This window comes from Carex rostrata, chromosome 3 (assembly GCF_964058835.1).
Source record: "Carex rostrata chromosome 3, lpCarRost1.2, whole genome shotgun sequence".
Lineage (NCBI taxonomy): Eukaryota > Viridiplantae > Streptophyta > Magnoliopsida > Poales > Cyperaceae > Carex > Carex rostrata.
The window spans coordinates 6,162,204-6,176,419 of record NC_135920.1 but is presented as its reverse complement, the minus strand read 5'-3'; the positions used below and the strand labels follow the sequence as shown (position 1 = coordinate 6,176,419).

The following is a 14,216-nucleotide window of genomic DNA, read 5'->3' as shown; positions in this document are numbered from 1 at the left end:
TAATGGACAGGAGTACCAGCAAGCACGAGCAAATGGGCAGAGGAAAAATGTATGAACTGAGTCTTCCTCCTCGCTGCCACAAGAGTGATAGTAATTGTCAGCTGGGATCCCTCTAGCAGCAAGTGCAGTGCCAAGGGGTAGGGCTCTGCTTGCTATCTTCCAGAGGAACAATCTGATACAGGGCTGGAGGTGCCCCCTCTCCCATACTGTTTTCCATACATCCCTGTCAGCTTGAGATAGAGTGGGTCCTGTTTCACGTAGTGCCTTATAGCATACAGAGACAGAAGTTCCCATTAGCTGAACCAGCAAATACCAGAGCATCCTTCATGTCAGAGTTCAGTGGCAGCATAATTTGTTGTTCAATTTGAGAAGCCAGCTGACCCCCAAACAATTGAGCAAGCATTGTGGTGTTCCACTGATTTGCACCTTGACTGACCAAGTCGCTCACTGTAATTTTCCTCTGACTCAGGTTAGAAGGCTTCACCAGAACCGTGCCTGCAACCCAAGGCTCCCCCAAAGCCTGACAGTCCCTTCCATCCCCTATCTGCCATCTTAGCTGTGGCAGCAACTTGTCTCTGAGTTTCATAAGAGATCTCCACATATGTGTACAATTGTAAGTTCTCCTAGAGTGCCAAAGTACACTCCTTGGTAGGTATTTGGCCTTTACCAAGCTAACCTATTGCGCATCATCCTTGGAGGCAATTTTCCAGAGGTTCTTAAGAAGGAGCGAGTCGTTAAAAGTTGTTAAATCTTTTAAGCCGAGTCCCCCTTCCTCAAGAGGCCTACACATTTTGTCCCATGCAACATAGAAAATGTACCTATCCTTTTCATTTTTTCCCCAGAAAAAAGCCCCTCATGATAGCTGTTAGAGCTGTAATTACCTTGGCAGGTAGTTTCGCAGTGGACATGTAAGAGACTGGGATTGATTGTAGGGTTGACTTGATTAGAACCAGCCGCTCTGCCGGAGTAAGTGTTTGACCTTTCCAGGCCAATAATTTGGAGGAGAATCTTTCGATCAAAAAATCATGTGTTGATCTGCCATCTGTAATTGGGGCTCCCAAGTAATGAGGTGACTCATTGCTAACGGGAACTTGCAGCATACCCGTTATGCAAGTTATGGTTGGCTGTGCTGTTGCTCCACTAAACCAAATTGTGCTCTTGTCTGGACCAACTTGCTGTCTGGATACGGCAGAGAGGTATTGAGAGCAACCATTATGGTCGAGGCCTCCCTTACTGTTGCAGCCCCGAATAAGAGCAAGTCATCGGCGTAGAGGCAATCGGTGAGTGGCTGCGCATGCGGAGACAGACGGACTCCCGTGAGGTCACTGGATTGGAGTAGTGTGAAAGGTGTTGAGATAGTAGGTCCATGCCGAGGATGAAGAGGTACGGTGAGAGTGCGCAACCCTGCCGCAACCCACGTGAAGGGGTAAAAAAGACATCTACCCTCCCGATGAAAACCAGAGAGAATTGGGCTGACCTTACACACGACATGATCCAATTGGAGAATCTTGGAGGGAAGCCGTATAGGTGGAGCATTTCAGTGAAGAAACCCCAATCCATGCGATCGAAGGCTTTCGAGAGATCAACTTTTAGGCAAAATTCAGCTCTTTTGTATTGCTTCTGCTTGAAGGAGTAGACGACTTCGCGCAAGAGGATAATGTTCTCAGTGATCCCTCCCCGGAAGGAAGGCACACTGCGACCTAGAAACACAGCTTCATGTGTGGTTTTAGCCTTATGGTCAAGATTTTAGAAATTACCTTGTAGATGAAGTTGCAAACCGAAATTGGTCTGAACTTGTCTACAGTAGCCGCATCTTCTAGATCATTAGGGCCTGCAGTCATTAGGGAGGTGACAAATTTCTTCACAACCAGTGTCATGCCACCGGACTTAGCCAGAACCAACATGATTCCTCATTTTAATACGAAGAAAATCAGTGCAAGCGAAGTTTCTCGTTCTTATTAAACTTGGTTGTTTTTCGTATTTTGTTTCGAAAAAATTATTTATTAAAAACATATTAATTGTTGGAATAAATTAATCGTTATAACAAATATATTTTATTTTCAGAACAGTTTAGATAAATATATTTTCGAAACATTTTAAGATAGATGTATATAATGATATAAACATGATTAAACGCACGTAACTCAATAAAAAAATTATATTATATTATTTTAGGAGAGAGAACATCCTAGACACATACCCGTAATTATCCCATCTAATTAAATGACAACTGAAATCAGAAAAATTAAAATAATGATCTAGTAACGTAACTTCAATACCTGTGAGGGGACAACAAATTAACACCCTTTTATGAATATAAAGTATCAAATAGGCCATGATTTGAAACTGATAATAATGATATTAGCCCTAACAATTCTGTCAAACACATGGAAATTATTTTCCACTAAGCTAAATTTATCATAGTTTTTCATGAAAATAAAGTCATCAAATACGAGTTCTAAAATTCGGAGTAGCTTAATGTAAAATAATGTTCAGAACATTGGGTTAAGATAACGTGGAACTAAACAAGAACAGTTAGTTTGGATCAAAACATAAGAAATTTTACTGCTTGGGCCCAGTCAACGAATTTTAACTACAACAATTGGAGAGGTTTATCAGTTCCGAATCTCAATATAGCAAACTCACAGTGACTCCACCAAGACACCATCTGTTCTTCTCAACAGCTCGGGGAAAAAGCCACAAAAATTCATAACATTTTCCTTCCCTTCAAACAAGAAACCAAGGCTCCTTTTACATTTCTGAAAACACTTACATTTGGATAAAACAATGATAGCTCACACTCAAGATGTCTCTTTGATATATACACAAGCACAGGCGTGCTTAATATTTTTTAGTAGCAATGCAATCTAAAAGGACTAGTAACACACGATAAAACAAAAAGAGGACAATCACTCGAGCATTCAGGCAAAAAAATTCCAAGCTTTGTTTAAATGCCAGAGTATTAACACACTGATTGTCCGAATTAAGGCAAATATATGACGTTATTCCCGTCGTTCAAAAATTAGGCTCCACTAAATCCTCCAAATGAAAAAAAAAACCATATCAATTGGTTCCAATACAAAATTGTCCAAAATATCACATGCTTCATGCACCTTTAGTTTAGGCCACCCTACAACATCCACATGTACTACTAATAAATAAAATGTGATTCGACTATTAAACAAAAATAGAAGAGCAATTGAATCATATAACGGGTCCATTCTTTCCATTTCAGTTGGAATAGATGTGACCTTCGGGTATGGCTTGTGTTATAAGCTGCTTAGACATCAAAAGAAGACAAGTTGCTCCTTAACATTCTCCCTCTTTTCTTCTTAAATGACAAAAAGAAAACTAAAAAGGAAAGAATAAAGAGTACCTTAAAAAGGTAATACAACAAAGGATGTCCTTCTCACTGTATTTCAATGCCAGACGTGATACGTAGCTTTGAATCAGCTCCTCCACTGACCACACTATCACCTTTCCACCAATCAGCACAAAGCACCTTGTCTTGGTGAGAATCCATTATTGCCAATGGCCACTACGAAAGCACAAGGAGTACAAATTCTAAAATATAACATAGCATGAGTAGAAAGACTATTTCATAGCAAGCTTTATGTGAACTTGTGAAAGTTGAAGCTACAAGCCCCATAGATTCATAGTCTAGTGACAACTTATAAAATTCATCTATACTTCCAATTCATCAAATAGAAACAAAAGAAACAAACAAATACATAAAATCTTACCGCAGTTCTTAAATCCCACAACATAACCTTCCCATCATAAGATGCAGATAACAAATGAAACCAGGAACGTGGATGCCACTTGCATGCACTTATCCAAGATGCATGTGAAGAGAACTGGAAAATAGGAGCCAAACTTCCTGATTGACCAATCAAACAAACAAAAAAACAAGATGTTACTAATAAAAGGAAAAGTGCAAAATTTAATTAATCATCACTATAATGGAGTTCCAGGCACAAGTTTTACCAGGTTTACGTGGGTCCCATATCCTTAAAACAGGGTCAGATCCACCAGCTGCAACAAGTGAAGAGCTCTCACCTCCAATATCAAGGCAATTCAATGCTTTCCCACAAACCTACGAATGAATTGTCATGGCATGTTATACTTTTGAAGCAATTTATACAATAAATTGCAACAAAAACTTGCAATGGACTACTTGACTTTAAGAAAGATATACAAAATGACCAACCATGGTCCATGTCTCTTTGCCTGATGGAACATCCCATTGTCTGATCGAATGATCCCATGATGCAGAGTACAAGACATCAGGATCTGGCCAGGTAACAGCAGATACACACTGGGTGTGGCCCATAAGAGTTGATGTCGCAGCTCCCTATTGAAATTAGAAAATAGGATACATGAGAAAGAAACATTCATTTTTAATATTTACGAAATAGCCATCAAAGAGCATCACATGTTGTGATCGATTTGCTAAAACCTGACAGTTCTTTCTATTTGCAAATAGAACTCATTTCCTACCAACACCTAGTAAATTTGAAAGATATGTTCTACTAATGTTCAGTCAGTTTATTGAACTTGTTAGAAGACTGTTTGAGTTAATATGAAAAGTTGGTGACAGTATGTATCAAGTTTCTATGATTTAAACTCGGTTTAAACTTTCAACGATTGACTGTTAGTTGCAAATGCAAAAATGATGTGAGTGTCAACTGCTAATGTGAGATTTGACGGGTTTCATCTTTCGGCAAAGTACTGATCTGAGACAACTCTGAATACCCAAAACATCTTCAGATGTTCGTCAAATTCCATGAGCATATTACCTCCGATTGAGCATCTTTAAATTCTGTTGTCATAGAGTTGACCTTCCTCTTTTTCAAAGAGATAGTATTACCATCTCCATCTTCTTCCGAATCCTTCGCATCCCACAATTTGATTGAGCAATCCCATGATCCAGAACAGATCTACAGCAGCAAACAGATATTTTGAGTTTTAATTTTTAATCACAATATAAATATAGAGGTAACAAATTGTTTCATTATTAATTACCATCTCCCTAGAAGAACTGACAGCAACACTTTGTACAGCTGAGGTGTGTCCAGGAAAAATCTTGTATGCTCCAAGCCTGATAGGGTTCTCTCTATTTTGGGCTGAGCCACACTTCAAATAATAAATTGTCAGTTGTTAGTAACGTTCTTACAAAAATTAAAAAAAATACCATCATCTAAAATTAATTTACCTTCCACAGCCTTAACAATCTATCTTTCGAACTGGTCACTACATGGAAGTTCATTTCAGTCCCAACTCCTATAAACAAAAAGAAAGACAACTCTCCTATGTAGATGTTTGAATTGCAAAAGTTTTTTAAGTTTAAATTAAATGCAGATGTATTTGTTGAGATAAAATCAAAGTTTAAGCAGAAACCTCCAATCTCAATAAACTTAGCAGATGTTATGGCACCATTATGCCCTTCTAAAATGTGTGTGCATTCTGAAACTTCTCCGCCTTCCCATATCCTAATAAAGAACAAAGGAGGTTTAGTTGATCTGATATCTACAGTTAAATCAGTAAGGTAGCCATACTGATAAATTAGCAAGAGTTGAAAATATACTTACCTTGCTAGACCATCATAGCACCCCGTCAATATGAAACTGCCAATTAAAAAAAATACAGCATTGTCATTAGTACCAGAGAGAATTCCTTCACTTCACTAAATACTAAAGTCTTGAACACCAAAGAGGTACTGCACTTGTCAGGTGATCTTATACAACCAGCAAACAATACTTCCTGAGCATTAGCAGGTATGTAACAGACAGATTTCGCGAAATTGGCTATTCTTATTTAAGAAGTTATCCAAAATATATAACGAAGCTATTATAATGATATAATTCAGTACAAACAAGGATAAATATATTAAGTGTTACCTTGAATAAGAACCATCAACTGCACTAACCCAATCATCATGAGGACAAGGATCTTCCTGTTTCCTAGGAACCACCGCTTTCACGTACTCTATCTCAAGGACTTTCTCCTGCAATTCCACCAAAGAAAAAATACTATGACATGTCAATGAGGATTAAAATCTTGTCATTGCATCTAGCAAATGGAAGAGAAATATAATTGTGAGGTAGTAATTGTGAAACGCACAGCAGAGATCCCTTTGGTCATCAAAAACTGATCAAGCGGCATCCTGATCAGCTCTCCATCAATGAGAAAATCAAAAGGCTGGTTTCCATGCTCTGGGTCAGCTACAAAAATGTATAATAGAACAATGAGATCATCAAAAAGAGCTGTCTCAAATAAAACAGTGTAATAGTTGCTTTTACTCTTGTACCTCAAAATTCAAACAATCCCAACTAAAGTCAAGTTAATAAAATGTTGGAAATATAAATAGTGTTGAGCGTGTCTCGGTCCATTAGCTGGCACTAGGTTAGCTCAGACATTCTGGTTCGATATATTCAGGTTGCACTGGTCATGGCCAGTAGAAATAGCAGAATGCATCAATGCAGAATGATCAGCACCATGCATTGCTGATCAATGATAAGGCCATTCACTTTCAAAACAGCCCACCTTATTGGGTCAGTTAAGCCATGCCTCTTTTCCTCAATTTTTAATTCAATTGCTTGATTGATAATGCCAATTCAACCAGTTAGTGGTTTATTTCCAAACAAATGAGAAATGTTCTAAAACAGAAAGTATGTACTTCAACGACTGATACGGGCGAAAAAAATTCGCAATAATCAAAGTGAGTTGAGTCGTAGTGCCGTACAGTTTTCCAGAAGTAGATTGACGATCTCAGAGAGGCCTAAACGGGTGAGGTGCGACGGCACGGCCATGGATGTGGGCGGGACCCGCAGAGGCGGCTTCAGCCTCGTAACGAACCGGACTTGCACCTGCCTCGAAGCATCCGACCCGCTTCCGGTGGGTTCCATATCCTCTCTCACTCTCTTTCCGTCCCTCTCTCTCCGGTTGGCTTGGGAAGAGGTGAAGCTCGGTGGTGGCGGGAAGCGACAAAGCTCGGAACGAAGGAGAAAGAGGTTTAAGCTTGGACTAGGGTTTTGAGAAGGAATGACATGATTTTCTATTGGGCCTTTTTTTATTTTTGAAAAAGGTATCAAAAGCCTGTTCTATTAGATGAAACAAAGTACCAAGTTACAAAATTATTGGACCATTTTTACAGATGATTATAATCGGGCCTCCAACTTTGATTCCGCCTTCAGATTGTGGCCTAAACTATGGCCTCAATTATTCTGAGTATTAAATAGGCTGTTCTAATTAGATTAGTCTAAACTAGTTTAATTAAATTAAATCACCTTTTTATATACCTTAATTTTGTGTTACATCCTGAACGCACTGTCAGTGACTATTTGCAAATTTTATTTCTTTTTCTCTGTTTTAGATCTCGATCAAACATATATATTTTAGATTAGCATAAAACGAAATAATCAATTTAGGTCTTCTTAACTATAGTCTTCAATCAAACATCACTGACGAGTGACGAGTTTAGGTTTTAAGGCTTGGTTTAATTTGTAGCCTTTAGGTGGGAATGACTACCCGATGGATATAGTACTTTCAGCTAAGTCAAAATCAATTCAGGATCTATTTGAAATATAGGGGTCTATTTTCATATTTGTACTAGATTAAGACGGACGGCTTAGATCTCATTTATACACGGTCAGGTATCACACTGGATATGGATTCCTATGGACAGTGGGGGTTAGAACTTTAAAGCCGAGATTGAACAGTCTTCTGCTAGTTGATGTATGCTAAAAGTTGTGAGTTGTGACAGTGCGCCAATTCAATGTGTCAGAAAATTGGAGAAAATTATGAACTGTTTCTAAAGAATACTGTTGATTTGTTGAAAAACGAAAGAAATAGAGGAATGTGGCCTACTTGTTCCTCGTCCCTTTTTTCTAAAAATATTTCAAGAAACACGGAAAATTATGAATTTAGAAGAGCAATATACACACTATTTTTAGGAAACATTTTATACATTTTCTTAGAATTCTTCTTTTTCAAATGCATTAAACATATTTAACGTGGATAATTTAAAAACACCTATGATAATATGGACAGAGACAAAACTAAAAATACAAGGTCATCGTTAGTTAGGTTAGAAAAAGAGAGGCACAACCAAGAGTGGAGTCATATTTTCGAACTATGGTGATAAAACACGTAATGAGAGTTAATCATATAAATTTTTTTTTCTATGAAGAATAATATCATGACATTTTTACTCTATATTATATTAAAAATCATACGTAAATATAAAGAATTATAAAAAATGAGAGTCAGTTTACCCTCATTCTTTTGACCTCGGTATGCGGGCACAATTAACCTCTGTAATTCACAAAGTGAAAATATGTAAACGACTAAACAGGTAGAAACTATTAAGTAATTTAGTACATAAGAAAGTTATTAAATAGATAAAATGAAAAATTGTCCAGAGTGACATTTTATTAAACAAGAATATAGATTTTTATTCAATAATTTCCGTATTTTATGGCATTAATTACTGAAAAAAATTCAAATGTAAAGTGTGGACGGTTGATCTTATTCTACCTACGTCAGGAATACAATACCGTGATGAAAAATGTAAAAATTAGAGTTTATCATATGTAACACTAAAAAATAAAAATCAATTCATCCAATTGACGACCCTTGAGGCGGAACAAATAAGTAGTTAGTAGCTTTTTGTTTGGAATTTAAATTCCAGAATGATAATACAAAAAAAATGGAAATGATGACGGAAAAAAAAATTAACATTAATTAATCTTCTCTTGCAAATAAATTTTTGCTTTACGAAGTTGAGAGCTATTTAAAAAAAAAAAACACTAGCACTCTGAGATAAACAGAGTAGAATTAGGGTGTTTTTATGTTTATTAAATCTTTTTGTGAACTTAACTCTAAAATTTATCGGATTGGCTTTAAATGACAACTCCGCCTGTGTAGTTTTTGCATAGTCTGTTCCAAGTTAGGATAAAGGAGGAGGGTCATCATAGGCGTGACAAGCTAACGATAGACCAATGGTCGAAATGGTCGAAAATTAAAACAACCATTTTCTCATAAAATGAAATCCATAGATATGATTTTATTATTGTGATTGGGTTTTATTTCTAGCTTACTTCAATTTGTTTGAAATTAAAGACTTGTTTGTTTGTTTTTTCTTTTTAAATAGTGGTTGTGCCACCAATTTCATAAAGAAACCTCAAAAAGACATACGCAGAGGTCCCCATAATAGAGACCTTTAACAAATACCATAAGTTTTTACATACAGATCATATGACCAAAAACTTAAACATAAGTGTTCACTGCCAACAACAAAAGTATATGAAAGTAGCAAACAGATCATCATATAAAACAAAATTATGTAAGTCTAGGCAAGTCACTCTAGGTCACTCCATGTAATGGAGTCTTCACTGGCTAAAGTGTTGTCAGACATTAGTGCGGAGTGGCCTTCTATTCCATCAGGGGCCTAAGTGGCAACGACAACTCCCTCTCTGGCTCTCTCACCGTCTCTGCCAATAATAGGAGCAATGCTACTATCTCCGCCTCCTCCTTAACCAACAATTGGTTTGGAAAATCCTTAACATCAGATAGTAGTATAATAGATAATTAAAAAAAAAAAAAAAGAGTTATTTTTATGGACTTGGCACCAAAAAGACAACACAGATAAATTTTAAAGGCTTGGTTATTGTTGATTTTGTTCTTGTTGTATTAACTTCAAATGATGAATTTGAACTGTTGAAATCCATTCACCTTACAAGTGATCTGTCAGATGTAAAAATTTTGAACATTCGAATTAATTTAGTATAAAGTCAAGCTGTTAAAACTAGAAGTATTATAAATTAATTTTAATGTATTAATTTTTTGAACATTTTTTACCACTTAATTCTATATAAAATTAATTTGAAATTTTAAAATATATTAATTTTCGTGTTAAAATTTAATGTATACGGGTTTCAACAATTGGAATGTATCGTTTCAAGTAGTTTAGTGAAGTTAGAAACACTCTAGTCTAGTTCTACTTAGATAAACAATTGCCTCGGTAAAAATTGAACTATTCGATCTAACACGAGCAAAATATATTTAAAGAGAAAACTATTAAATAAATCGTGCACGAGCACAGGAAATGTTCAATTAAATGTGAATACGAGTGTGAAATACAATATCCATAAATCATAGCTTACCATAATAAGAATGCTAAAAACAAATTAAATGTGAATAAGAGTGAATAAAAGTTTGGGCCCTTTTCAGTTGTTGCCACTTGCCAATAACTGCGACCATTATTAACAAATTAAAAATTAATTCTGTCGCTGGTGAGTGTACCAAAATAGGGACGGGTCACGGTCCCTCCGGCGAGTTCGTATTCTACGAGATAAATGGAACTTTCAGTTTATTTAAAATCGAGCGTACCAGTAAACTAGCAGTATTAACTATTAACTGATGTTATCATTCCGGACATGGGTCCGATAAAGCTCTGAATCAATAGTTTATTAGTTGAAACCGGCGGATCAATCAGTTCAACTGTGGATTCGCTGACTTGTAATTTTTTTATTTTTATTGGGTGAAATGGTAAAAGAGGCAAAAATTACGTAGAGGCAGCAATGAGAATTAATTTTTGTTTGCTTTGACATGCTCTTGTGATATGAACGCCAACATTCTTACAGTATAAATTGAGAAGTTTAAATACTGATATCGAGGTACTTCTTCAAGCAAGCATCTAATTATCTACAGTTTTTTGTCCACCATTTATCCACAGCTTTGACTTGTGCGAATACTGTAAAATTACTTCTACATGCTGTATAATTAAATAATATATCACATAAAATATATCAGTTAATTACAAAATATCCAACAACTATTTGAAGTGGTCCCATAATAGTTAGAAAAAGATTGCAACTTGCACAACAAGATAAAATAAATGTACTTTCGGAAATTACAGTTATAGGAAGTTATTGGCAGTTAGAGTTAGTTATTAGCGGTTATTGGCAGTTAGAGTTAATTATTAGCGTCCGCACTGGGTTGAATCTTGTATACTGTCAAATTGAATCTTGTATAATGTAAAATTGAATCTTGTATACTGTAAAATTGAATCTTCTACACAGTAAAATTTACATCTTGTATACTGTAAAATTGAATCAGCAGAACTGTAATATTGAATCTTGTATACAGTAGAATTTTCAATTGAATCTTGTATACTGTAAAAATTAAATCTTGTATACAGTATAATTTTCAATTGAATCTTGCATACTGTAAAATATATACTGTAAAATTGAATCTTGTATACTGTAAAATTTTCAAATAATACTGTAAATTTTCAATTGAATCTTGTATACTGTAAAAAGACAGTTAGATGGGAGTGGATAAGGTTGTGGACAAATGATGGACAAAACCTAGTGGACAGAAACCTTTTCTCCTTCTTCAATATGCTGTGATCATACAAAACAATAATACAAGAACTCTAGTAACAACACTAATTAATAATTGTAAAAACAGTGACAATAAGCAATTAAATCATTCCTGCAGTAACAACACAATAACCATATTAAAGAAATTACTTTAAGACATCAGAAATTAAATATACAAAATGGAATGCATCAAATTAGTTCCATTAAATATCATGACAGATTGACAGATTAATAAACAAAGCAACCAATGGAACCTGAACCTCACATATTAGTTCAAATTCAACCAAAGTGCTAAATAAGATTACCATAACCAAAATAAGAACATTTTTTTTGAATTGGTACGAGTTGATGGCACAGCACCATTTTGATATTATGAACATAGAGAAAAATACTGGTGAGAACATCATAAAAAATGCGTTTGAATAAATAAAACACAATTACACGGGTAAGATATTAATCAAATCTAAGATTTAAATGTGAAAGAATCAACTCCATTGCTCTTAGGGTGTTCAAACGGTCGGTTCGGTTTAAAGTTTAAACCGAACTAAATTTGTTAGACTGAACTTATTTTTGGTTTTTGAAAACCCATCCGAACCGACCGAATTAAAATGTCAAACCGAACCGATTAAACCAAACTAAACTTCGGTTTGTTTGGTTGAACCGAATAGAGGAATTCAATCTCAAAATGGTTCAATTTTATACAAATATATAGATGTTCTAAAATATCCAAAGTTCCAGATCAATATTTATTCTTGATTTTTAAGTCAAAAATAAATAAAAGAATCAAAATGATACTTGAATTATTATATAACCGGTCGGTTCGGTTTATTCGGTTTTCAGAAATTCAAAACCGAACCATTTAAACCAAATTACTTCATAAAATCAACCGAACCATTTAAACCGAAATTCCCTGGTTCGGTTCAAAACCAAATTAACTGAACCATTTGAACACCCCTTAAGGCCTTAACTGCTCTCACCTAAAATCCTACTTGGTTCGAGCATTCATCAAACACCTTAAATGCAATAATATTTTTAACAAAATCAACTCAAATATTAAGTGGTTTTAAAAATTCAATTTCACTGTTAAAAAAATAATTCTATTTCACTAATTATACGAGATTAAAATACTTGATTTTGGCAGCTTTTCTTGTGATTTCGTTTCGAATTAAGGATTGAGAATGAGAAACCTTGAGGCGTTGAGGTTGGGCCACCATAGAATGGTCTTGAGCAGAGAAAAATAAAGAACCGAGAAAGAGTGAAGTCAAATCAAATCTGTTATATAATCTAGTAGCTTGTAGATTGGTCTTGCACTCTTGCTTTCAATCTCAACGGGTGATTAAAAAGACGACGAGTTTGAAAGAAAAATGGAGAACTTGCGAAATTTGAATATGTTTTGAACGGGACTTTTATCGAATTGGTTCAACAGTTTTTAATAGATTCAACCGGTTTAACTATACTCGAGCGGTTCAAGAGCATAAACAATCTTTTAAAAGAGCCGAATAGAACAGGTGATTGGAATCGGGTTTTTTCGGACGAACCACCGGTCTGATCCGGTTCTGATAAGACTGGTGTTAAGTGTTGTTTTGAGATTCTTATAATAAAAATTTGAAGAATTTAAATATTTCACGGATCCAACTAAAAAATTAGAGATATTTCAGGAGAGTTATTTGAAAAAAAAAAAAAATTAGCACTCCAGACAAACAATTGCCTCGGTAAAAATTGAATTATTCGACCCAATACGAACAAAATCTTTTTAAAGAGAAAACTATTAAATAAATCGTGCACGAGCTCAGGAAATGTTCAATTAAAATGCGAATGTGAGTTTGAAATACAATAATAAGAATGCTAAAGAGTAAAGGCAGTAAAAAAAGTTTGGGCCCTTTTCAGTTGTTGCCAATAACTGCGAACATTAATACCAAATTAAAAATTAATTCTGTCGCTGGTAAGTGTACCAACTATGGAAGGGTCACGGTCCCTCTGGCGAGTTCGTACTGTATGAGATAAATGAAACTTTCAGTTTATTTAAAATCGAGCGCACTAGCAGACTAGACTATCAGTTAATACTGTTAATTTTCTTATTACAGTAAAAATTTGAAGAATTCAAATTTTTTCACGGATCCAATTACAAGATTCGAGATATCTCACGAGATGTGAATTTCCGTTTTACCCCGCTTATCTTCATCTCTCTGTGGTTCTGTGCTATGGTGATTCGGTTTAATAGGCTGTTCCAGATTTTTTTTTTCACATAAAAAAAAAAAGATTTTTTTTTTTAAATTTTTGTAAAAATCGCAGCATTTTTGTTTTCATTTTTTCTATAACAGTACCGAAGTGTTGGTACTGTACCTATACCATAACTATCATGATTATATGAAGGACTGCAAAAATTCTAATAGTGAATTATTTTCTAACGTATAATACATATTTAAGGATGTACTTATACACATGTACAAAAATATTTATATATAGGAGGTGAACAGTATTTACGCAAATAATTGCTTTCCAATCAAATTACTCACACGTAACTGCACCATAAATATTGGTGGATGACCAATAAAACTACATATGGGGGTTGTACACGTTTTTAGAGCTGGGTTTTTTCTCCGTTCAGTCTCGTCTATATTTCTGACGATCTGTGAGGATTTTGCGAATCTAAAATCACGAACATATTTTATCTAATTTTATCTTTCAAATGAGATCTATGATGACGTACTTTTGAGTTCATCGTCACACAAATATTTATATCTCATTGTGCAAGGATTTATACCTATATTACAAGTATTTTACACATGACATTGGATGACGTATGAAAGTATTAATATCAAGTACTGC

The 14,216-nt window shown here is 35.1% G+C and overlaps 1 protein-coding gene across 1 annotated transcript; it reads right to left on the bottom strand.

Moving 5' to 3' along the window:
- Positions 1 to 2,924: 2,924 nt before the first annotated feature.
- Positions 2,925 to 7,058, bottom strand: LOC144551143 (Transducin/WD40 repeat-like superfamily protein). The gene is made up of 13 exons (XM_078298984.1): positions 6,746 to 7,058; positions 6,124 to 6,224; positions 5,901 to 6,007; positions 5,592 to 5,627; positions 5,401 to 5,492; positions 5,216 to 5,283; positions 5,026 to 5,136; positions 4,800 to 4,940; positions 4,211 to 4,354; positions 3,988 to 4,096; positions 3,744 to 3,880; positions 3,377 to 3,538; positions 2,925 to 3,276 (listed from the first exon to the last, which is right to left on the bottom strand). The coding sequence occupies exons 1-12, from the start codon at positions 6,906 to 6,908 to the stop codon at positions 3,410 to 3,412; spliced, it is 1,338 nt and encodes a 445-aa protein (XP_078155110.1). The 5' UTR covers positions 6,909 to 7,058; the 3' UTR covers positions 2,925 to 3,276; positions 3,377 to 3,409.
- Between the last annotated feature and the right edge of the window lie 7,158 nt (positions 7,059 to 14,216).

Coding starts and splice junctions, on each gene's coding strand:
- LOC144551143 (XM_078298984.1), bottom strand. CDS start 6,908: ATGGAACCCACCGGAAGCGGGTCGGATGCTTCGAGGCAGGTGCAAGTC. Junction 5,493..5,591: donor TGCTATGATGGTCTAGCAAG/GTAAGTATATTT, acceptor GTTCTTTATTAG/GATATGGGAAGGCGGAGAAG. Junction 4,097..4,210: donor GCAAAGAGACATGGACCATG/GTTGGTCATTTT, acceptor ATTCATTCGTAG/GTTTGTGGGAAAGCATTGAA.